The sequence below is a fragment of the Lutjanus erythropterus genome, chromosome 7, assembly GCF_056507025.1.
Source record: "Lutjanus erythropterus isolate fLutEry1 chromosome 7, fLutEry1.hap2, whole genome shotgun sequence".
Taxonomy (NCBI): Eukaryota; Metazoa; Chordata; class Actinopteri; order Lutjaniformes; family Lutjanidae; genus Lutjanus; species Lutjanus erythropterus.
This window is the reverse complement of record NC_139323.1, coordinates 25,576,820-25,603,908: the sequence shown is the minus strand read 5'-3', so window position 1 is coordinate 25,603,908 and position 27,089 is coordinate 25,576,820. Positions and strand designations below refer to the sequence as shown.

General features: G+C 38.3%; 1 protein-coding gene across 2 annotated transcripts in view; it reads left to right on the top strand.

The window, feature by feature from the left end:
• negr1 (neuronal growth regulator 1) overlaps nucleotides 1–27,089 on the top strand; it is a 191,946-nt gene that overhangs the window by 91,420 nt on the left and 73,437 nt on the right. For both annotated transcript variants that reach the window (XM_084723313.1, XM_084723314.1), the window contains exons 3-4: nucleotides 1,452–1,577; nucleotides 24,961–25,092. In XM_084723313.1, the coding sequence (XP_084579439.1) occupies nucleotides 1,452–1,577; nucleotides 24,961–25,092 (258 nt within the window). The remainder of the gene's footprint in view (nucleotides 1–1,451; nucleotides 1,578–24,960; nucleotides 25,093–27,089) is intronic.

Sequence of the window (27,089 nt, the reverse complement as noted above, 5' to 3'; positions counted from 1 at the left end):
GAGCATCTGTATTGCTGATAACTTTGCTTGTTTAGTTAGCTTGCTTGCCCAGTTAGCATGTTGCTCTCTGCTAAAAAGGTAACTAAGTTTTTTGGGGTTATTTTAAAATGCCTTTGTTTTTGTTTTTTAGTATCCATGCCATATGAGTAAGGGCCCTGTCTTATTCACAGCGCAGTGTGACTGTCATTGCCTCTTTCTGGCGAACACAGTACACAGTTGCAAATGTACTTGCTCCCAACTGTGCGTCCATGGGCATGTTGAGGTGTGGTCAGGCACATTGTTGGTGCCATTGCCATCTTGAGGCAGCAGAAAGTAATTATACAACTGACCAACAAAAACCTTATCTAAAGTCAATTGCACCCTATTTTTCTGCTATTTCAAATGTCCATTATTCAGGTAGTACAATGCTCTACATAGGTGGGTTCACAACATGCTTATACTGCTTGTTACACATACAGGGAAGCACAGCTGCACATACTGATGCATTTGTTCATATACAGTCAAATGGAGGTATTGATGGAATAGAGGATTGGGAGACCTTGGAAGCAGGCAGTGTACCGACCAAGGATCACATACCTGATCCTCAGCAAAGACAAATTCTGCTGTAAACTCCACTCATTCCGCCAGGCTGTAACAGACATCTGTAATATTCTGCCAGATAACTTGACTAATGCCAGGCCAGCTGTCCATAATATGCACTGCATGCATGCATACATGCATTTATTTCCTTTGCGTAACTGGTTTTTAAAAAGGGCATGGGAGATAACACTCTGGCTTGTTTAATTCTTGCTAAACCCAAAACACATCTATGATTAATTTAGACTAAACAAAACCCCTTTGCTCCTCACTTTTTTTGCCAGGTTATGGGCAGTTTAATTAGCAAAAGCGAAGTTGGGCACACCTCAAATGCTCTTGTGCCGTACACTGTAGACCAAGTGCTATAGATGGTTTAGGATTGTATAGGACCCTGTGTGTTTTAAGTGTTAACGAAAACGAACGTGCCTGTTGTTTTCTGTTATGAGGATGCCTTTTGATGAGTTATTGATTTCTAGCCAAAAGCTGGCTGCTGTGTAAATCTGCTTAATTTACACAAACTGTACATTGTGGCAGTTTTAAGTGTTGACTCAAAATGTAATCGGAGGGCTTGAAACTAGTGACTGGGAAGCGGAAAATCAAATCCTCCCCCCAGTGGAAACTGTTTAATAAGATGGTAATGTCAGACTGAATCATACAGTCTGTATAAACTACCTAGTATTTTACCTAAAGTGAGGGGTCATTTATGTGTAGCGAGTACTGTATCTTCCTGCTGAAAACTAGAACACAGGCCAGCTCTCACTGTTATCCACCACACCTTTCTTTACTCTCTAATGTAATATAGATGATATTACTGGATGAACCAGAGGTTGCAAATTTGAAATGCTAATCTTGTTTTTATTCTTTTTTTTTTCCAGTTCCTCCCAAGATATATGACATTTCCTCTGACATCACGGTAAACGAGGGCAGCAATGTGTCGCTCATCTGTACAGCCAGTGGGAAACCCGAGCCAACCATTTCCTGGAGACACATAACCCCATTAGGTGAGTTCACCTCACCTCTCACACACCTATGCTAATGAATGGGCAGATGGATAAATGGACGGAGGGATGGATGAATGGCGAGAGGAAATGAGGAAGCATGGACAGGATCAATAGGTGATAGACTGAGGACGAGAGAGGACTGGTAGTTACGTTGCAGACGAAGAGATGGAAGGGGGAAGGGATGTAGAGATAGATGAGGTTGGATGGTTTCATGACAGAAGGAGGGAGGGGGGATGGATGTGTTGTAGATATATTATAGTGAACATACAGTGTCATTGAGAGAGTGAGACCTGAGTACATATTGAGCTCCTGCAATTATGTTGCCATGTAGCTTTGTGTATATAAGGTCAGAAGCAATGGATAATTCATTGCTAGCCTTTGTCTCACCTTAGCATCTTGAGAGATACAATGGTAAGATAAGGGAATTACTTGTTTACATTCATAAACATAGCATATAGATCTAGCTTTATAAATAAATCATGTAAAAAAAAAAATCATCTAAAACAGACACAAACTGTATAGCGAGCAGCTACTGATGTGTTGACACCTCTCGACCATATTGATATATTTTACCCTTAGTTCTGATCTATCCATAGTCTTATCCATCCCACATACAGTAATGAGGCCTTTACTGTTACTAATGCAGCCACATTCTGCTGCAGGCTGGACTCAAAGGAAAATAAGAAAAAACATGTTTTTCTACATAGTTATTTTTACTTGAAAGATGATTTGGACCAACTTCTGTGCTGCGAACTGAAATCAATTTTATTAAGTCTAGCAAGTAATTGCGTGATTGGCCTACCACAGGTTATTTAACAAAGTTTCTTAAAAAATGTATTGTGAAATAATTAAGGTTTCATTTAAAAATAATCAAATAAAAAAGAAAGAAGCCCTGTGAACTCAACAGAAGAAAATATATCTCTTTTTAAAACATAATCTATAATATAACTTTAAAATATAATCTTCCCTTAAACAACCCCAATCCAGCCCTTTGATCATTGATAAATATGAAAAAAAAGGTTTAAATAAATAATTGCTTCAAATCAGAAAGGCTGATTAGTCTATTCATTTGTTATGTCTGTTGTTAATCACAGAGATATTTATTTTTATCAAAAAGTTTTAACTCAGGCTGTTTGAGCAGAGGGAATTCAAACTGAATGAAAAAAGATGTTAAGTTCAACGTGTTTATCAAAACAACAAGCTACTTTTAATCTAGGATTACAAAAGGTGCATTGTTTTTCTTGTTCTTTTGTACATAATGTTTCCTTTGTAATTTTGAAAACTAATGGTGTGAAGATAAAATAAGAAGCTGCATTGTTTTTTATATTTAAATTCTTGACTTTACAGGTCAGACATGGGAAATGTAAAGTGTCCCTAGGCACTTTTTTTTTTTCAAATCTGGCTCTTCTAAAAAAGAACTGATTCATTGAGCATTCAAAAATTAAACATCTTTTAAAGCTTGTAGTAAGGTTGCAGATTGCAAGGAACTGAAACTGACCCTCTTCCAAGTAGTTCTGTAGGAGAACCTGATGTGACTGCAAAACTCAAAACTTCTAAGGTAACAAAAACACAATACTTGTTTTCAGGTGTTTGATGAAAATATACTTATGAATATTATATTACATTTTTGCCATATTCTGCAACTAAATCCCCGTAAATCTTAGACACTGGACCCTCAAAGTAAAATGAGACTGTTCAAGCAGTTAACACACAACAAAAACAATGGATTTTATTACTTGCTCAAGGCGATAGTTAATGTGTTAGCAGAGCACAACCTGCCACAAAATCAAACATGTTGATGAGTACTGAGGATTTCTTATCATTGCAGGGAGATCTGAGATTTGTTTTGGCATTTTGTAAACTCATTTCATTTAAGGTGCATTAACGGAGAATATCTTTATTATTATCATTATAATTTATTTAAGTTGCTGCCAGTCGGAACGCACATACATCATTAAGTGCTTTGAATACTGAATCCTCCCTTTGAAAACTCATTCCAAAGCATTTAACTGTTGCTGCAGAGCCCCCACCCAGCCACTTCGAGTCCTCCCTCATTTTCATATTAATGGATTAGAGCCTGCTGTGCTTATCAGATAGCTGTGAGGATGACTGCATTTATCTTATGGCTGTCAAATCCTCCTCTCTGGTGCCTGCCCTGATTGCGTTAGGGGAGTTTTCAGAAGATGATCAAAAGAGCCATCCTCAGAGTCCGAGTGGCAGTCACTCATTCTACTTTGAAGTGTCCACACTTTGAAGTATGCCAGGGAAGAAATGATATGCTGGTCAAAAAGAAAGGGCCTGGGACTAAATGTAATCACAGACTGTCTCCCAGCACATCAGAAAAGAAGCCATTTGCCATGGGATCTTTGAGTCGGTTATTGTAGTAAGGGCGATTTGTCCAAAGGACGTGGTACAACTGAAAGGTTGTAATAGGCTAATTACCTATCGATGGAATTCCATTAAATCTGTTGGATATGCAGAACAGTCTGCTCTAACTAGTGCACAGGCAAACCTGAGCGTGCTGTCACAGCATATGGAATACCTCTGTTATGAATGGAAACAGTCCTGCAACCACAAAAAAAGAATAAAAATGCTAATTTTTTAAAGGATTGTAAAATATGAAAAACGGGTAATTAATTGCAGATAGTAAATATAGCTATACTTGTGCTGTGTAAAATGTAAAATAAACTTTCATATACAGTATCAATGCTAAAACGGTTATGTCGTCCACCACATTTTTTTGTGGTCAGCTAGTTTGTAAACTTCAGAAAACAGAAGGTCCAGAGAGCTCAGAAGTTCAAAAGCATTTACTCAGATAGTTATTTAATGGTGAAATTCTAAAAGCATAGACAGTGCATGTACAAGTAAAAATAGAGCTGGGTTACAACCCACGTGTAGCAGCAAAAACAGCCTGAAGGATTCTTTGTTGTCCATGTTTTTTTTAGAATTTCACCATGTAATAGCCATCTGAAGAAAATCTTTTAAACTTTTTGCTAGACGAGTGGACCTTTCTTCTTTTTTAAAGTTTGGGGACTGCTGGTGCGATCAAGTTCACGCATTTGTTTTTTATTTTCTTCCATTAAGAACAGGGAGATTAATCTTAACTGAGCAATGGCAAATTTATGCAGTTTTACAAAACACATAGATGCCCTAAAGAAATTTTCTGCTAATGTAGAAAACACAAGCAAATACATAAATCCTGCAAGTCGAACGCCACGGAAATTCTTGAGGGAACCTAAATGACCACTTCTGACTGGTGTTATTAAGTTGGCAGTGTTTCTTCATTTGTTTGTGTTTTAAATGTTGTCTAAGTTTCTCACTTGTTTGTGTTTGGTCTATTTGCATGTAGTGTATTTTCTACAGTGCATTCAGCTCTCTCAGGCTATCAGTTGCAATTTTCTTGGCTGATTTCCGATTTTTTTAAAGTCTGACCTGCTGAGTCCAACTTTGTCTGATTCAGATTTTCTTTTTTCAAAGAACCACAGCATACACAAACATTTTTAGAACCTTTCTTTCATGGAAATTGAAGTTGTGTGTTCATAATAAAACACTGACTATTTCCCCCCCCGACCCCCTTCCCACTTCCCAGACTCGAGGAAACTCAGGCACGCTGCAGGAACACTGCAACATTTTAATTTGACAATAACAAGCAGTGACAAGTCTGACACTGTAAGTTTATCAGTTGATCAGTTAATATCTGGTAATTATCAGTCAGTGTAAAGCTAAGCCTGCTATTGTGAAAACAAAAGCCCACTGGTCTGAAAATACACACTCTGGCTTCTGAGTTCAGTGACTTCCTGCCAGATTCCATGAACATTTTGCTGAATTTAAGTGCTATAAACATCCCTGCCCTCTAAAAGGTTATTTATTTTTTTCTTGCAGCTCATAAATAGACACTTAATCATACAGCAAATGTGAAATGGGCAAACAACAACACAAGTTATGGGCGGGAATAGAAATGTCTGAGCAGGACTCCGTGGTTGGGATGTGATGATAACCACACTGCCCACTGTGTGGTTGAGCTCATTACCTTCATAACTGCAAATTTTATTTTGAAGGATCAGTCTCATGTTGATATAAGCACACTGATCTATTAATGCACCTATGAATCAACACTGTCACACACAAGTCAGGAACACGGCCTTTGATTGGTCGTCAGACTTGGGATCTTGGGATTGCCAGTGGGCGGCTAACAACGTGCTAACAACAACAAAACCAGTCGTTTTCAAGAAGTAAAAATGGAGAAATAATTACAGAAGACATTGGGTCTTGGATTTATCATCGTGGATTTATTTTTACCACACCTCCCAAACAGATGTGGCAGTTCAGGGCTGGGTTACAAAGCTCCTGACAGGGACACAATCTCCTTGGGCTGAGATTGTACAGGTTCAGTGTTAGCGGTAGCATGTGCTTAAAATGACCCTTTCCTCTCAGCTTACTTTAAGGCTAACCCCGACACTTTTCCAGCACTTGGGAAACAACAGACAAGACTTTTTTAGGTTTGAGAGGCTTGCCAACCTACTGCTAGATATAAATTTCTGCTCTGCTGTGAGCAGCACGTCAGTCTGCAGCTTGCTCATGTTCACTTGCATACCCCGCACACTTATGCACTGCCTCATTCCTTAAAGGAGCTGTGCTATGCTCATGACAGTATGATTCAACAAAGTCCAAAAAAATGCAGCTATTAAGGCAGTCACAGTAAACAGCCATCCCGTGGGAATATGCTGCTTTGTCACCGTGGCCACAGCCCTACACAGCTCTGGTGTTGCTTTCAGAGAAGTGGGGATTTCTCAATCTCTGATGACATATCATGGTCATTTTGTGATTTATTACAGTAAATATGTTACAGATTTCTCCTTTAAATAACCTTTTCTCCAACGTGTTGTAGATTACTGCCAGCCTTTATCGTCTTTTCTTCTTTCCTCATTTCCTTATCACCTTTTCCTCTTTCCAACCTTTCTCCCCCCCTTCTCTCCTCATGTCTTTTCTCATATTTTCCTGTCCTCTCTACTCATGTACCTCTTCTCCTCTCCCTCTCCTCTCTCCCCGTCTCTTTTCTTTATCCTGACCGACCGACCAGTCACTGGTCATAGCTGATCAAGTTGAAAACCGGCTGATGATAATTTCATTAGCACTATAAAATACTAAAGCATTAAGAAAATGATAACAACTGTTCAACTTTCATAGTTTTTCAGTCAAACATGTACTGTGGGTATATCAAACCATGGGTTTGCCTCATAAATCATAATAATATCAGTTATACCTGGTTGCACCTTTACGCCTGCAGAATTTACACTTGCACCATTGTTTATGTTTGGTCGGCATTAATACTTTCATTGACACAAGGCCAAGTGGGTAAAATTGGCTGGTGAAATGGTTGTAAAGTGACAAACATGTCTTCATGGCAAGTTATATTTGCTGGCCTTACTCTCTTCAACACTCAGCCATTTTGGGCTGGGGGTGGAGATTTTTCGCACTGTAGATAGTTCTGCTGCAGCAGTCAGTGAAGTTTGACAGAATGATAAATTGCCCTGACTGACTGTCAAGTTCCTATTCCCACTCCGACTGTTTTGTGTTTGCATTTTTTTTCCTCCTCTCCCCTTCCTGCCAACCAGCAAACTGCCAGCTAATAATAAACTTTGTGCATCCAGTGAAGTGTGGCCATAAACTGTTTATTGAGACGATAATTTGGCTCAGTACGTGTGCACATAAAGTCAATGCATATTCCTCAATTAGATAGATGCAAGTACTTGTAACACACAGATCATCTTTGTTGACATGTTCCTAGGAGAAGGAATGGTGCCAGCATATGTCTGCAGCTTAATGTGCTTAAAACATCACTGCTGCTTTGTGTAACAGTTTAATTACCCATGTAAAAATTTGCTTGACAGTGAAGTCCTCAGGAGTTTGGGCTGATTGCTGCATGATAAGTGCTCTTAGGACTGGAAAGCCCCGCTCAAGTCCCCTTATCATCTGGTGAAATCTGGATGTGCAAAGTGAGTGTTTAATTCTCTCCCTACCCTTGAGCAAGGATTCTACCCCCGACTGTTCCAGTGCTGCAGCTCAGACACCAGTTGAAAAGAATTCGTGGGAAAGTGCCTAGTTTGTATGTATCAATGTGATCATTTCTGACCCTGCAGCACCCGCCCCAGGCTTTTGATGTCATTAAACTTGCTCTCAATCAACTTGTATGGTTAAATAAAGGCTGAATTTAAACCAGAATGCATTGGTAATACTCCCAGAAGCCATTCTGTCATTATCAATTTAGCTCTTGACATAGCTACTTACTTAACTCCTGAAGCTTATAATGGCTCGAATGACGTGTCATCCTTTCAGCGTATCGTCTGCGCATGGAGTACTGTGGTATGGTTCCTCACCACTCTTTCATAGGTCATGGTGGGGAGGGGCGGGGGGGTAAAATAGCCTTTAACATAGTCTGTTTCATTCTGGTTCGGTCGGGTGGACGGCTGGATGGCTGGGCAAAATAGCTTTGATAAGCTTTTTCCATTGAGATTTGAATCCGTGGGATAGAAGTGTGACCTTTGAAAAGGCTGACTAGAATACCAGAATACATATTTGATTGTTTCCTGTGATAAGACTCAGCTGGGACACATTTTTCTCTCTCTTTCCAAGCAGCTACTGTACATATATCAGCTACACACTGTATATGTTTTGTTTTGCCTTTTCATTTAAGTGCATGAGGCATATTTTCCGCAAAACACCCCCACAGGAAACAGCAGCATCTTCCTGCTCTTCCCTGACAACTCACTACAGTATGTGTGCCGTAGCTTAAAGCTCGATCCAACAGAACTTTCTTGGTCCTGAACTAAGTGGCAACAGCAAGTGCATAAGTACAGTAGCTCAGTCGGTTTCAATGTGAGTGGTGCAATGAATTATTCAAACTTGACTTTATATTACTGCTACATACCTTGAGTTGTGCCTGCCCTGTCGCACTGGAATGTGGCAGCCATTTAACAGATGCTAAGCAAGTTTTTGGTGGTCTGTTCACCAGAGAGCTCTCATTCACCACCGGGCTCCTTTTTCCTCATAGTTTGCAATGAACTGATGCGCAGTTCAAGGGCTGACACTTGAGCACGCTTTAAACATGATGGGAGGTGAAAGATAAAGAGTTAGGCGCCACATTTCAAATTTCAGATATCAACAGCAGGAGCCATGTCTAACACTTCCCCATTGAGCTGTTGAGCTGAGTATTGCAAACTAAAGAGGTGCTCAATGGGCACATGCTTTATTGGAGTGTCTGTAACATGATGAATAGTAGACCTTTTTTTTTTTTTTAACTCAAATGTGGTATTGAGTTACTGCCACACTACACATATTTAATGGAAGTTGGCAGCCACAGATGATTTCTTTTCCAGACAGGGACCTTTTTTTGTTTTACTCTTTAACATGCCTCCCAACTTGAACGGTTTTCCTCTAAATTCAAATAAAAAAATATTTTTGATTGTTAGATCCTTGCAATGATTTGGGAATCAGTTCTCAAGGATTTTGAAAAAAAAATCTATGGCTCAGCAGGCTCAGCAGGTAGAGCGGGTCATCCACTAATCACAGCTTGATCCCCAGCTTAAATTGTCCACTTGGGCAAGATGCTATGTAACACTAATAGTCCAGGCATTTTACTCAAAATTGTGGGTCAACCTCACACAAATTGCAACATGTCCTCAATTTGTTCTGAGTGAGAGAAAAAAGTCTTGAGAAATAATACGAAGGGAAAGTTTTGAAATTCGCCCAAATATGACCCTACAAAAATGCCTTTTTAGTCCTGGCACTTTGTGAGGGAAAAGGTCTGAACCTCACACAAATTGAACACAACATTTTTTGTTTCCTAAAAATAATCATTTTAATCAACTCCACTATATTAGATAATTGTATACAAGGCAACATAAATTGGCACTAATCCATGTAAATGTTGGCACCAATTAATACAGATTTAAAATTATTCAAATATCACTTAAAATATCACTTTTTATTCCTTTCAAAATATTCAAGACTGCCAAATTGGCACTAATCAACATAACTGTTGGCAATGATGAAAAGAAACTCGAACATGCATCCAGCTCCTTGTCTCATGTAAAACAGTTTTTGGTTGTTTGTGGACAGCGCTGAATCCTTTCTCTTGACATCAGACAAGAAAACATATAAATCACTTTTTAACATGGGTGCAGTGGTAAGTTGTAGTAAATTCACTACTTTCCCCCGGTTGGATTTCTTAAGACTTTTAATATGTGATGAATGACATATTTACAAGTGTCTATTGCAATATATGTGGCGTCATATCATATAAAGCCTCTACTAGAACCCCAAATTGCTCCAGCAGAGGATCAGCAACTTCCATGGTAGTTTGCTGACAAGATTAGATTGTGAATCATTAAAATGTTTCCATGATCTGCTTTTACACAGAGATTCTTTGTATGGTGCTACAGTGCACATTTTATCAGTTGCAGTTCTATGATTCATACAGGCATCCAAAATTGTTTTCACAGCCAATCTCCTAAATCACATTAGTTGCTACTCCATGTTGCGCCTTACCTGGAGACACCACAATAAAATTAGTTTGGTGGAATAGTTCAGTAACTCGCATAGTGGTCTTAAAACTGATATGAAAAAGAATTATGGCAAAATTGTAGATTTTCCCGGGAAAAAAAGTTATATTCTATTTTTGCCATATCGCCTATCCTTAGGGTGAATTGTGAAGTGTTTTGGATAAAAGCACCATGTTATTGTAGCTGTTTATTCTCTTGATCATTGAATCAGTTCTTTTTTGTATGTAAAATGTCAGTACATAGTAAAAACTGTGTTTGCCCAAGGAAACAATTTAAAACCCAAGGAGAGGGTTGTTGTTACAAAACCAGATAATTTTGGCATTCTTCCTTTAAAAAATGAGGCAAACTCTAACTTTTTATAGCACTAGCAGTTTAAGTTCCGCACAAAAATCCTTCCCACAGTTGGAAAAGTGGGTGGTAAAAGGTTAGATAATATTTGTTTTGACTATGTGATATTCTTCTGAATCAGATCACTATATCTCTATACTATACTAAGCTTTTCTATATAGACACATACTGCATATCTATATTTGTTTTTGGCTCCAGTCTTAATACGTGAGTGAAAACAGGTTAAAAATAATCTGTTCTTATATTCACACTCTTATTGCAGAGTGTTAAGTATTCATGCTCTGGCCAAACTCGACAGATTGATTCAATTCCACGCACTACGGTGGCCAAGACAGTTAATTAAACAATAAGACCGGTTTGAGCTGTTGTATGGAGTCAACTTTTTGCTCATTTGTTACATACAACAGTATGTTCGAATTTAATGGTAAAGTAGAAAGTATTTCTTATTTTTCATGCAGATTCATCTTCCAGTAACATTCTGACTATGACCCCAATTTCAAAAAATGTGGGACTTGTGTAAGTCGTAAACAAAAACAGAATGCAATGCTTTGCAAAAACGACCCATATTCAGTTGAATATAGTACAAAAACAAGATATTTACTGTTCAAACTGATTAACTTTATTGTTTTTTTTTGTAATTATGCACTCATTCTGATGCCTGCAACTCGTTCGACTAAAGTTTTGGAAAGGGGCATGTTAACCACCGTGATACATCACCTTACATTATCGTCCAGCATCAGTGGGGCGTTTACAGATGTGACATTTAGCCAAGTCGTGATGCCATGGCAACTAACTCAACACCATACCATCACAGATGCTGGCTTTTGAAGTAAGGGCTGGTAAGAATCTGGATGGTCCTTTGGAATTGGGGGTTGTAGTTCTCATTAACTACATCTCTCCTCACACAATATTTAATTGAGAAATATACCATTAAGTTCTTGTGTAAACAAACTGAATTTATCAATAATGTTAACATGTGATTTATTATTACAGAATCAAAAAGTTCTTTTATGCATTAATTTCAAAGGACAAAACAAACAGAAACATTTTCTTCCATCACACTAATGACTCTATTTTTCTTTTAATCTTGTTAGTTAGTGTGTTTATTTGCCATATGTAGTACTCTAAGCTATTTTCAAATCATATGTAGTCAAATATCTCTCTCTGCCCAGCGAGGTCCAGCACCTAAAATTGTGTTTCCTTCCTACAGTGCATTTGGCTAAATATGTCTGCACAGAAAGTAACAGTGAGGTAATTCTACGGGTCACTGAGGTGGCAGCACATGCAATCAGACATGACTCAAGGCTCCTTTGGCCCAGTTCCAGTCTCTGGATTTTAGCGGCCTCAGATTGACAGCTAGGGAGCCGGGTGGGTTATGTATCAAGGCATACTAACAGCCTGTTTTTCAGACAGACCCTGCACATGGTGTGATTCTACCCCTAGTTCTGGCCCACACCTTGAGTTGGGGCCAGAAGGCAGCAGCACACAATGTAGCAGCGTGGGTTGTTCTCCATTTTCAGGAGTTAAAAGGATAAATTGATGTAGAAAATGCTGCTCTATGCTATAATGGATTCTTCAGCGATGCCTGCCCTATCTGTGTATTGCAGCCCTGAAGGAAGCGTACTCACATCTCCCCTACACAATGTGGGAAATTGCTTACTGCAACGGGACTTAGCCAGCATTGGCACTGAATGTGAAATTAACCTTGCTATGATTTCTTTAATTTGCTTGGAGTGACATCTCCCTCAGGTGAGAGGGGCCTTTGTCAGTCTCTCAAATATCTCACAGCATGCACTCGCACACAATCCAAGTTTGGTCCCTTGGTGGTTTTTACGTCACAAACACCAACAGTGGGGGTTATTTTTTTCTGTCTCTTATTTTTCATATTTTTTCAGGCTACATAATGCCATGTCTGTTTTTGTTTACTGTAATGTCAAGGTTGAGCACTCAACATATAATGTTCTTCAAAGTATATATCAAGGATGCGATTCTCGTTTAATGGCTTCTGTGACCTTTGCAAAGCCCCTTTCCTGCTGAAATCGATAGGAATACCATTTGCAGCTGGGGCAGGATGATGCAACTAGATCTTGCATGGAAAAAATATATTGGCTTTCATTTATCAAGAAGGACTGCAGCCTAATTAGATTTTTTCAAATGGAAATTTGTCCATTTGTTTCAGATACATCTGTAATTGTGTATTTGTTACAATCCTTCCAGCACCACATTGGTCCAAATTTAAACTCACATTTTGTTCTATAATTCTGAAATCTTCCAGCAAAAGCTTGTTTATCCCTTCAGTTAACCCTAACACTGTAATATCTTCAATTTATTTAGTCTCCATTGTGGATTTGTCAAAAACTTTTTTAGCTTCTTATTCTACGAAATTTATCCAATCATAACTTCGTGCAATGTGGACCATCTTTTGGATATCTTACAGCCTAGCTGTAATAGAATTTGTCTGTGGTGTGAAAATTAATTTGGAAGCAAAGACAGAAACAGGGAATAAGCCATATCTCTCTATTTTCTCTGCAATTATAATCAAAATTGCTCAGCGGGAAGACAAGTCCTCACTGACTGTACCTGCCTGTTCTCTGTCATTTACATATATTTAGATTTATTTATGCTAGTTGTTTCTTACGTGCACTTAGGGTGACCAAATGAGAATGAGTGAAATTCAGGACAGGGAGTTGGGCATGGATGTTGAGTTGAGTAAGAGTAACATCATTTGTTATTAGTATTATGAAGACCAGTTACAGATTCTGCAGATGACGCAACACAATGTCCTTGCGCAGGTGATACGTGTGTTGAAGTCAAATCAAACATCTTTTCAGCTTATACTAATGTCATTAAGTTGAAGGAGCTCACAAAATCTTTTTTTTTTAATGACAAATTCCTCCCAAAAGGCTGCACTCTCCATCATCTGGTTTAAACTGGTCAAATTATCAATAATTCATCATTTATGATACCCTAATCAATACAATAGACAAGTGAAACACATCAATAATACTTATACTCATTGCATATATTACAAAATCAAACAAGACATTTTTAATAACCAAAAGAAAATTGCAGGTCTGCAGGGCTTTTTCTGTCATTCAGGCATGTTGCATGCATGAATGTGTTGATATAGTGATTAAGAGCAAACTTGTTTAAAGCTTTTTTTTTTCTTTAGAAGTATTCAGAGGGAGGAATATGCTTCTACGCAGCTCAGAAAAGCAGAGGAAAGCACAGTGGCTCAAAAACAAAAGTTAGATTATACTAAGAATAGGGTTGTAGGACATAAAAGCGTGATAAAAGTCTGATAAGTATTAGTGGCATTTTGTGGGCTTGGCATGATTAATATAATCATGGTGATGATATCTCCCACTCCTCATCATTTGGCTTATTATTGGAGGCTTGACTAATGTTTGACCATCTCAAAGATATCATTAGAAGCTATTTTCACATCAAAATCCACAATTCTCTTCACGTTTGTGAGCACTTTGTGTAATTGGAACCCTGCATGCCACCTGTGGATATCACTGAAGGGTACCGCTGAATGTGGGAGTTATTATTACTCACACCTGTTTCTCATGATTGTTCCAGTTACATGGAGCCTCGCATTTGCATTGTATGAATTGCGCAAGAAACTTCACAGGGCTTTTTCACATCAGACATTTTGACATGCACCAGGAAAACCACAGGAAGGCTTGACAACATTAATAATGGCTGCAGTCTATTTAGGCTTTGGTATTGTGTATGCAGCCTTACTGGCATGGCTTACTGGGAAACCACAAAAGAACTGAGCCATCATTCATTTCATGAATTACAGCTGTGCTTCACCTGCTATGACAAGTCTAAATGTCTTACAGGAAAGAGGTCCACGTAGATTAAGTCAGTATGTGTTTAACATATTAAAAATCTAAAAAAAAAAGGAAGGCGTATATTAAGATGGCTTGAATCCTAGTTGTCAGTTATCACAAGTAAGACACAAACAGGTAAATTCTCCTGCTGTTTTGACTGTGATGTTATCCATCATTCCCGGTATGAATTATCCTCTTTCACTCTTAAGCTTTCTTTTATCCTCATCTTCAGTGTTCAGTGATGTATAACTCACTTTGTCCAATATATTTATATTGAATCAAACACAGGATTTTCGTTTTCAAAACCAGTTAGCCGGAGGCACCAAAAAGTCAGTTATATCATTTGGTCAACCAAGCATAGGTGACCCATTTTGCACCCATTTTCTTTTATCATAAAAGATACGCTCACTTTAATTTTCCTCTATTGATTCTTGAGCCTCAGGTGTCATTCTAATGTTTTTTCACTCTGTGCAGTGTCAGTAGTATACATGCTTTATGTCTTGTTGTCATAAAACCACAAATATGTCTTGAAAAGCTGCCCTGAAGTCCAGCTGTATGACGCCACAGACCAGGTAATGTTTTTTTTCCCTTTAGCCTTAAAGGGTTACTTCTGTATTTTTCAACATGGAGGGAGAGCACTGCGGCTGTCAGAAGAAAAACTGAGCTATGAGTGATCCCTCCAGGCAACTGCACACTGTTAAAATAAGTCCACTAAAAATGTTAATCTTTGGACTGATTGTTTTGGCACTCAAAAAGGAGAAAGGAGGAACGGAGACAGACCTTTTTATTAAAGAGCAGTGTACATGTTTTTGCTCTTGTCAAACTAACCAGAGCTCCTTTACAAAACCTAGGGCTGGGTAATATATCAATATTACCTTGTATCATGATATGAGACTAGATATTGTGATAGATTTTGGATATTGTTATATTGTAATATGGCAAAAGTGTTGCCTTTTCCTGGTTTTAAAGGCTGCATTACATGAAGTGATGTCATTCTCTGAACTTACCAGACTGTTCTAGCTGCCCTATAATTAATAATTATCAACAATAATTATCAATACTGACCTTTATGAAACTTCACTATCATGATAGGTTTTTCAGCTATATCGCCCAGGCCTATTTTAACATTATTTAACATTTAAATAGTATCTTTAAAAATATTTTTAAAAAAGGGTTGCTGTCACTTAAGTCAGTGACAAAAACAAGCACTTTTAAATGGACGTACTGTGACAGTGTGCAGCTGCCAGCTGCAGGGATTACTCAGCTCAGTTTCACTTCTGCTGGCATCGACACTAAAAATAGGTCCTTGTTGAAAAAGAGGAAAATAACCCTTTAAGGCTAAAGGTAAAAAAAGAGACATTGTCTGGTCTGTGGTGCCATATAACCGGACATCAGACGGGGCGGCATCAGACCAGCTGCCTTGAAGAAAACAACCTCTGACCAAATTGAATCAGGCAGTATCAGGTGAAACCGATATGTCCAGTAGAGCGAACTTGTGGTCTGCTGACATTTCTGGTTTGGCTTTTTGGGCATTTAAAATGAGACTTCAGACTTGAGTCTGAATAGATCCCGGTGCAGTGTCAGATGATTGAACTAAAAATGTAATTACTCCTGTCTGATGGCTGGGGGTATTCAATTAACTGAGAGGAAAGGACCACATACATCCTACAAGCAGGTGTAGACAGTTTTTAACCAACTAGACACTCTGTCCTAACAGCATTAAAGTTCTATAATTATAATGTTTTTAAAAAAAAAAATACACTGTTAGCCGGAGGCACCAAAAAGTCAGTTATATCATTTGGTCAACCAAGCATAGGTGACCCATTTTGCACCCATTTTCTTTTATCATAAAAGATACGCTCACTTTAATTTTCCTCTATTGATTCTTGAGCCTCAGGTGTCATTCTAATGTTTTTTCACTCTGTGCAGTGTCAGTAGTATACATGCTTTATGTCTTGTTGTCATAAAACCACAAATATGTTTTGAAAGGCTGCCCTGAAGTCCAGTTGTGTGGTGCCACAGACCAGGTAAAGTTTTTTTTCCCTTTAGCCTTAACGGGTTACTTCTGTATTTTTCAACATGGTGGGAGAGCACTGCAGCTGTCAGAAGAAAAACTGAGCTATGAGTGATCCCTCCAGGCAACTGCACACTGTTAAAATACGTCCACTAAAAATGTTAATCTTTGGACTGATTGACTGACTCAAAAAGGAGAAAGGAGGAATGGAGACAGACCTTTTTATTAAAGAGCAGTGTACATGTTTTTGCTCTTGTCAAACTAACCAGAGCTCCTTTACAAAACCTAGGGCTGGGTAATATATCAATATTACCTTGTATCATGATATGAGACTAGATATTGTGATAGATTTTGGCTATTGTTATATTGTAATATGGCAAAAGTGTTGCCTTTTCCTGGTTTTAAAGGCTGCATTACATGAAGTGATGTCATTCTCTGAACTTACCAGACTGTTCTAGCTGCTCTATAATTAATAATTATGAACAATAATTATCAATACTGACCTTTATGAAACTTCACTATCATGATAGGTTTTTCAGCTGTATCGCCCATGCCTATTTTAACATTATTTAACATTTAAATAGTATCTTTAAAAAATATTTTTAAAAAAGGGCTGCTGTCACTTAAGTCAGTGACAAAAACAATCACTTTTAAATGGACATACTGTGACAGTGTGCAGCTGCCAGCTGCAGGGATTACTCAGCTCAGTTTCACTTCTGCTGGCATCGACACTAAAAATAGGTCCTTGTTGAAAAAGAGAAAAATAACCCTTTAAGGCTAAAGGTAAAAAAAGACATTGTCTGGTCTGTGGTTCCATATAACCAGACACTCTGTCCTAACAGCATTAAAGTTCTATAATTATAATGTTTTTTTTTTTAAAAATACACCGTGTTTTACAGTGCTCAACTCAAAATCAGACAAACCACTCTCAGTATGTGGGGAGTTTGTGCGCATTTCTGTCAAATAAAGCCAGAAAAATTGCCCTTTGCACTTGCATTTCTCCTGAGCAGCAGCAGCACCAACCGCATTTCATATTTCAGAGCACTAAAGTAGAGCACAAAAGTAAAGGCTTAGAAATAATATTGGTGCCTTTCAAAATTGTAGTCAGTGGCATCCAAGCTCCTGTTGCCCATGAAAATATTTGTACACAGAGGGTCTGTGCAACACTGTTAGGCAGAAGGGAGGAAAGCCTTTTTTTCTCATCATACCATGCCCACACATCCATCTCAAACAAAATGACAAAAGTTTCATTTTTGTTTAACCTTTATTGTTTTTGGACCTAGATCGCTATAACATGCCCTCTGCAACCAACTTCCCCCAGGATGTGGCAAAAAGTTCTTGTGCCTTCCAGTTTAAACCTTTGTATTTGATTCAGTCATTTGGTAAATGGTATTGGAAGCATCAAGCATACTTGGCCTCATGGGTCAGCACTTTTGATTTCATTGCCCCAGTAAAAGACACAAGTGCCCACAGTGGATTTCCACCTCCCGCGTATCATAATTCCCCATTACAGTGAAATACAATGGAGCTGTGCATTTCAGGGCAGTGTATAGGTCAACCATGTTGGGAAGTTACTTGGTGTGTGAGGGGGGAAAATCTACACTGGGCACTGAGATATAAAGTCCTTTGAAAGTCCAGTTCTTTTATAAGGCAGTAAATAAAGTTTATTTATATAGCACCCTTCTGGAGTAGATGTCACAGTGCTCCACCATAAAAGCTGTGATAGTTCTATGATTTCTAGCATTGATCATTGTTTGCAGTAAACAAGCTGGACACGGTGGAACTGCTAATGGTTGACGAAAAATCCATAGAAGCTGTGTTTGCAACTGTGTTGACACCCATTAGAATGAATACATCTAATTCTTACTTTGTCATGTACATTGACTGCAATGACTAATCGATTATTTATTGATAATTAAATTAATCACCAACAAATTTTGATTAATTGGCTCGAGTGACTTTTTGGAGAGAAAAGTCAAAATGCTCTGATTGAATGGTTTTTGGGTTCTTTACTCCTTTATGACAGTAGACCTTTGGGTTTGAGGACATCACCTTGGACTTTGGGAAAAACTGATCCACATTTTTCACCATTTTATAGGCAAACAACTATTAATCTATTAATCAAGAAAATAGTTGACTGAATTATCAACTATGAAAATAATCGTTATTTGCAGCCCTAGATATGAGTGACATACATACAAGCTACTGTACATGTTCATCCTGCTCTCCCTCTTTGAATCAGTGGTGCATCATGAAAGTCAGTGGCATGTGGTACAGATTAGGGCTGGACAATATTATTGACATGTTATTGGTATCAGCAGATAAAGGCTTTAAAATGAAATATTGGTATCAACTCAAGATGCCAACATTTCTGCTGATAAGATGATGCTTCTACAGTACAAGAATGCATGCTGTGTGGGAGTTTTTTGAAGTGTCTAAATGGTTCTCAAAGTCGACATTTGAAATAATATATCGTCAATAGATGGGCTGACAATGGCCAGTTGGAAATTTTTAACATATCGCCCAACCCTACAAGATATCGGCACCGTCAGTCGGCCAAAATGAGTTGCAAAATACAGGCAAAAATCCAATTTCATGCATTACTAGTACAGACACACGTAGCCAACAGAATGAATTTGGTAGTTTACTGAACACAGGTGCAAAGCACAGCTATGAAATAGTTGAATTTATAGGCGGCTCAGTGTGAGACCAAATGATGCTTTATTTCATCCCTGAAAGAGACAAATGTGACAAAAAGCAAACCAAAATGATGAAAATGAAAATTGCCTCACCTCTATTTAATCTGAACTTTACTCCCATTTCACAACATCAGACATTCAAGCCTATTTCAGATGTCTGCAGTAGAGATGTAAATGTAAGGACGATTTAAATGTCAATATAAATTACATTAATTCTGAATACCATGTGGAGAGCAAACTGATGCCATGTCTCATTCTGTGCCTCATTCTCGAGGCTCTATAAAAGGTCATAATATGGACAGCGCCTTTGGAAATAACGTCTAATCAACAGTTAAATAACATCTGATAAATAAAACCCTCTTTCTTTTAAACACACATCTAATTCCACGGTATTATTCAACCAAAGGAGATTTCCTTCTCACAAACACAAATGACCATGTGATTACATTATTTTCTAACAGCATAATTTTGTACTCACTTGTGTTGCAAGAAAGACAGCTGGCCGCTAAGATAAACACATACTTCTCTGTCCATTCCTCTTTTAAAACACTTGTTTCACTGTTGTTTTGCACCGTTTTTGTCTTTGTGTCTTTTATCAGGGGTAAATTTTATCAGGAGCTGGCTGTGGCTGTAGTCTAGCATAGCAGGACACCTACTTATTCAAGTGAAACAGATAATATCCATCCCCTCTGCATCTGTCATGACTGTAATTCTAGGTATATTACTCAGGCTATAGGTCTCAGTGGGGCTACTCCACAGGCAATAACTTGCAATGACGCTACAGCAAAAATATTCACACATAAACCAAACTGTTTAAGTTGAATATAATTTCAGTTTATTCATTTATTATGCATTAAATGTGCAATTTATAAACCTGGCATCGTCAGACTAATTAGCACATGTGAATTAGTCAGTTCATCTTCAGTTTCCAAGGTGCATTATCAACATGCACAGGCCAAAATACCTCTGGATGCACTCAGACAGACCTACAACCAATCAGAACAATAACACGTGTAACGTAGCGGTGTTAGGTCTGTTTCCAAGCAGGCCGCAAAATGGCAGCCACCTGGCTACAACCTTTCATGTATTACAGCTAAGCAGAACACAAAAATATATATTTTAAAACATTTAAGATAAGAAATCGGCAATGCCTTCATTTATTCTTCATTCTTCTTCCTTTATTTGTTATTCTTTATTCGGATCCCCATTAGCACACAAAATCCACAAAGTCTTCCTGGTCTTATCCACACACAAGACAACAATAAAAATACATCAATTTAAAATCACACAGTATCAATGAGACAATAATATTCAGTATCAGCCCAAAATTAAGACAACAAAATGAGTAAAAAAAACAAAACTCTTACAAACACAGTGCACCAAATAAAAAATAAATAAATAAAGAAAAATATTCCAAAACTGCCATAACAAAATTTACACACGATTCATAAATTTTAGTTTTAGTGACTTCTTGAAGGAATATCTATTTTTAATCTGTTTTATGCTGGAAGGGAGCATATTCCAACCTGAAGAACCTCTATAAAGAATGGTTCTCATTATAAAATTTGTTCAAGGACTTGTTGCTGCCAGAAGACCAGTGCACACTTGACGTGTCACATACCCATGACAAAAAACACTATATACTAGTTTACCACCAAAGAACTGAGGTGTATTTTTCAAGATGACAGCATGCACGAATAACAGAAGACTGGATTTTAGTTTAGCCTCCACAGTCAGCCAAGGTAGTCGATTAGGCATCTCACACACATTGGCATGGAAAGAACAACGAAGAACTAATCTGGCTGCCCTGTTTTGTGCATTTTGAAGCTTTTTGAAGTGTTTTTGAGCAGTACTTGACGAGATTACGGGGCAGTACTCCAGGTGATCGAGTGACAGAACAACATCATTCATAACAGAACATTTCCTTGACATGGCAATGCCCTTTCCCATCATGGAGACAATGTGATCAATCTGGTCAGACCAAGACAGTAAGATGGCTAATTTAACAACCAGTAATTTAGTTCTAGTCACTTGCTCAATTAATATCTTGTATATAGACAGATTGAGAGCAGTAGCATTAGCTTGAACATTCCTGCTGCCAAATACAATGCATTTATTTTTGGTGGTGTCCACTACTAATTTATTAATTTTCACTCAATTGGTAATGGTATGAAACTCAAGCTCAACAGAATGTTGATCCATATTTGATCAATACTGCCTAGTTAAACAGTTTGATCTGAGTTTTGTGAGCCTGAGATGTTGTACTGGAGGGACCTGCTGACTGGATGCAATTGGATAGACGTGCGGTTAATCTGAATAGCGAAATATGTGATTTATCAAATCTGAACTGGTAACAAGGATGATCATCATTTACAACCTGCCCTGCAGTGGTTGGCCCGACCAGATCCAAGGCTGGTGTAATTCTGTCTTAATGGTAGACGTATCTGCCAGAGCAAACAAAAACATGGGCTTGGCAGATTGGAAACTTCCCAGGCTAGCAATGCACAATAATAATAGTTTAAAACAAAAAATAACTAAAATTATCTACTAATTTTATGTTGGTCCTGGCCAGTCCTCACTGGTAATACCACTTTGTACTTAAAGAGGCAGTAGTTCAATAGTAGAACTGTGACCCCCCTCATAGTTTCAGATGTGTACAAGCAGCAAGTTTGCTATGCTGGATAAACTCTCTTAGCTATTTTTTTCTAATAACTAAACAAAATAAACTCACCAAATGTCAAGAAAAGAAATATTCTTACCCCTATTTTTTGTTATTAAACAGAAAAAACAACTGTACACGGTAGGTGATTTGCCAGTTTTTAACAGGGGATACGGACCCAGTTTGTTTTGTTCAACTGCAACTAGCAATCCTTGTCATGAATAATTCTTTTGATTCTGTATTTGTTAATACCAACCTCCCAAACCCCATAGCTAGTCAGGCAGACAAGACTAACATATTCAACTAAACAACCCCTCTGCCCCTTCCTTGTAGAGACCTTCAACACTGTGAATGTGTATATCTAAATCAGTGGGCTCCTGCTTGAAAAAAAGTAAACCAAAGTAAAATGTCCCAGTATGTTGTTTACTCAAGGTGTAGGTATGTCTGTTTATGTACACACCACTTTGGTAAAGTCAGAGATACAAGGTAGAGAATAAGAGAATGTTATCCTTGTCTTTTGACATCAAACTGCACTGTGCAATTTGATCACTATACTGACACACTTTGTACTGTACGTCCTCTCAAACATCAATGGGTTTAAGTAGAAAAAAAATGTGCACCTAACAAATAAAAAATCCTCTTCACTGGTGCACAGCCCAGCCATGAGCCGTTCACCGCCGCAGAAATAGAGCCTTTTGTGTTGTGTCTCTGTCCCTGCGCACTCTTGGCATATTAACGGTTTTGTTTTTCAGACACATCCGGTGCTTGTTTATGGATCAGTTTTTCAAACATTTTTCTTCCCTTTGCTGTTGTTTGTGTAGCCACCAATATCTTTGCCAAGACTCCATTGTTGCCACCACAACAGTGTGAGAAGAGACGGGAAAGCTCATTATCGACAATGCCTTCAGTTTCAAGTTTTTTGACATAGCAGCTAGAAGATAAAAAGCCACCAGGGTTGCAGAGTAAGGAAGTGGCATTATATAAGTATTCAGCTCAGTTGCAGGGGAGATTGGCAGCACAGAATGGCAGTATTTCCACTCCTGAAGCGTGGATTGTCTTGATTCTGGCTCCTCTTTTATGAGATATTGCTGAGTCAGTGGCGGGTCTCTGTGGTTTTCTGAACAGTATGTTGGGCTCAGTTTTGCTTGATTGTGCACTCTGTTTGATCCCCATGCTTCCAAAAGCATCCACACACCTTCCATCCCAAACCACCATTACCTCCCTGAAAAGTTGTGTATAAATAGATTTCACACTGAGCACAACTGGGTTGGGAATTAATTCTGGTCAGGGGAGAATCTGCCACAGTTGCTCTAATACACATACACAGGGTTACCTGCTGAGATCCTATAATCATTTATTACACAAGCACACCCACTCAAATTGGCTTCAGTGTCAGCATTCCCAATTTCGTATCTATCTTTCTATCTATCTATCTAAACTAAGAAGTAATCATTTATGTATGATAACTAACACAGCCATGATGAATACAGATGCCTAATACTTGTGATCACCTGCAGATAGCTTAGTGGCTGTCATTACCAAGACCACCAAGGTATAATATGAGAACTAGGGATGAACCTAATGATTATTTTGAATACTGATAAATCAATAACTTGTTTTGTCTGTAAAATGTTAGTAAAATACTATTATTTCTCATAACCCAAAGTGATGTATTCATGTTGCTTGTTTTATATGATCAGCATCCTAAAACTCAAAGTGACAGTTTCTTGACACAGATGACAAATAAAATCTTTAATTCCTGACAATCCTAGTTGATGAGGGCAGACTATAGAATTTCAAATATTTTATCATTTACTTTGGGCCCTATGTAACACTGGCATTTGCCCCGGGAGTGCAAGTAGTTGGGGAATGGAGTACATTCCCACCCGAGAGTAGTCAGTACCAGAGGAAAGGTCACTGAAGGGTTAGAGTTTTTAACATGTGGATGTGCGTGAAACTCTCCAGTTGAGTCATGAGTACTAGTAAATAGCAGCTGTTAAAATAATTAGAAATAGAAAAGCGAAAGGTACAAACTAAGTCAACTAGGAATCTGCGTATTGCTCCAACAAACAGCCAGTCACCGAGCTTCAGCTTCTGTGCTTTGGCAAGTTTAGCTGGACTATCTTTGGTTTAACTTCATAGTTTTAAGTTGACTTTTTTCAGACATTTTCAATTATCCGAGCAGACGTGGTACAGTAGTTTAAATTTCCAAATGGGGAAAAACAATAGGAAAAATACTGTGGAAGCCTAAAAGGATTAACTAGGATAACATAAATACGTCTTAAGGGAAAAAATCCCATTGTCTTTTGTTGTGTTTTGAACAGATGCAGATTACTGTCAAAACCAGGTATATTCATGTAAAGATACAAGCTTAATTTTTTTATTGTTAATATCAGAGATTTAATTATGCTGCGTTTACATTCACTCAAATTTATTTTGTTCTGTATGTTCATTGCAGTTCTATTATAATGCCTGGCAAACACATGCTAAGACCCCTGGCTCTGTTGATTCAGACACATTTGATTTGCTCTTGTGTTCTGGATAAAATTGTGTGTTAAGTCTGGATTATTCTCTCTTAATTATACTTGACACCATACTGTATCTCATTATTGCTTCTTTCCAGTTATCACACTTTCAGTTCTTACTAGCAACAAATTTACAAAAAAAAATCAATCATGTGTCACGTCTAACAATGGTAATATACAGTATTTTAGTGTGTGTTTTGCTGATTGGAGTGGACATGTTTGTGTGGATTGTGCTCCCTGCGGCTTTTTAGGTGCACTCCGCCCCTGCTAATATGTCAGTCATGGTGCTTTGCTACTACTGCCGTTGGCACCGTTAGCTAACTATAAAGCACTGACATGTGCATTGAGCCATCGAATTTGTCTGTCTTCCAGGAAGTAGCTCTAACTGCATAGTGAGGAGTTGAGCAAATGATGAGTGGATGACTGGGAATACACCATTATTTCATTTCCTGCCACTATATCAATATGAACGGATCAATGCACTGCTAACCCACTGCTATTTTAAGAGAGAAGGGAGGTAATCAGGAGTTCAGTATAATACCTAATCGCATTTTGGCTTAAACCTGAAAGCTATTTATTGCAAATGAGTGTTTTTCCGCATGCTAACTATAGGATACAGAGAGCCTGGAGCTATATATTTGTATTCTGAATGTGTGTGTGTTTCTGTTTGTGTGCTTTGTTTGTATTCTTTGTGGACACAGTGTAAGTACTTTGCCTCCATTTTTCTATTTCCAGCCAGGAAGTATGACAGTGGCGAATATCTTAACATCACTGGCATCACAAGGGACCAGGCTGGAGACTACGAATGCAGTGCTTTAAATGACATCGCCTCTCCTGACACCAAAACAGTAAAAGTCACAGTCAACTGTAAGTATATCTCTTTCTTCTTCCCTGCTCCCCTATTTTTTTCCACGCTGGTCTTGCAGACTCATGAAAGACGTGGGGGCAGGCTTCAATGATACCCGTGTCATGTCCCTGACGGTGCGCCTCAAGAAAGTACACCTTCCAGAAGTTTGAAAAAGTAGAAAGCTTAAAGTTTCTTAATATTTAATGTGAGAATTCCCTTTTTGTCTGTGCATGTAGGTGATTAATTCACACTAAGGAAAGGTCTGACTGTTCTAAGCACTATTCCATTATGCAGGTAATGAGTCTTTCAAAAGTGTGAGGAGACAGTAATGAGGAGCCGGGGCATTAATGAATGATACTGGGCTCTAGCTGTCGTGGTCACATGGAAATCACCACTCGTAAGTATGAGCAGGAACGGGTGCTTGACAATTATTGCCATTCCCCTCTATTTTAAAAGAGCTCCTTTACTTCACTGTTATTCATGGAGGTTTTTCTGTGTAGATGCCCCATACTAAATCTCACTTTTGGCAAAGCTTATCAGGCAGTCGGCCACAGAGGCAGGGGCGGGAGGAGGGGAGGAAGAAGAGTGAAGGAAAAAAAGGCTCCTCCTGGCCCACTTACTGAGTCATATCCTGAAAATAAATCATGCAAGTTTTCTGATTCAAGTTTTCAGAAATGTTTCATACACAGATTTGACTAATTCAGTTTTTTTTTTTATAACTTTTGAGTCCAATAATGCTTGAACTGTATTTCCACCTCTCTATGTTAAGACATCTTTCATTCCGGCTTCGTTACAGAACAAAGTCTTGTGGCCATTATTCCTGTGTAATGCCTGCCTCTAATGAGCTGGGTCTGAGTGGAGTTTTAGAGGCCAGTTATTTATAGCATGACTGAGACATCATGGGTTCAAGGCTGAAAAGTGCTTTGACAACTGCCACTGTCTGTATGTTACAGCACAAAGGAGATATTCATAGTGATTGATAAGGCGTGTCATCGTCCGACACCGAATTTTAAAGCGAGACAGCGGGGGTTTGTGCATTTAGTGTCCACACGGAGTGAATTGATTAGCAGGACTTTCCTTTGCTGTCAGACAAAGTCACCAGAGCTTGAGCACTGGAGCGATACTTTGGGTGGGAGTGTGCTGTAGTTCGTCAAGTGTTACGACAGTATTTGCCCGGAGTTATCTGAAGCTGACAGAGCTACAGAGCCGTTCCTGTCATTGACCAGTTACTCATTCTTTATTTTTGACGCGTGCCACAGAGGAGAACTGTCCAGATATCTTTTGTGGACTCCATTAATCATTTTTAATGGTTTATAAATTGGTTCATGAAAACTATTTATGATTTGTGCTTAATATTATATTTTACATAATCCTTTAGGTATAGGACAGATTAAATTGCTTCACTTCAGACGTAGGAAATTGTGTCTAATACAAAGGAGTTTAATATATAGACACTCACACATTACTTCTGCCTTCTGGTCTGAAAAATTGAGGCTCTGTATCGCACCAAGCCTGATTGCAATTGGTCTACACCAAAGGTCTTTTTTGGAAATGCTATGGATTATTATTATTGTATATAAAATATAGACAATTCGTTGGATACTTTTATCAAAAGCAACAGCGGGATCCTGAGTGAATACAATGACATAAGCCTGTAAGGGAACTAAGTGAAACAGCATGTTGCGAGATTAATGACAATAATTGTCAAATTGGTTTTAAAAGGATTTAATGAACCAGAGGGGTAGGAGAAATATCACAACCCATAAAGTAGCATGTAGTTGTTACCGTACACGTAGTCCACTGTTTCAGATTTTAAGATATTTACTGGCAGTATATGCAGGGTTCAACATTAATGTTTTTTTGTCAGAAGTCTGCTTGCCAAAGTTGATGTTTACTTGCCTCTGTGCAAATTGTTTCATTTATTAGTGGTTATCAAATAACGACACACATTAAAGTTAACTGTCATGTGTAATCTTGGGCTGCAACATCTACACAATGTCAGAAACTAGTGGAAAAT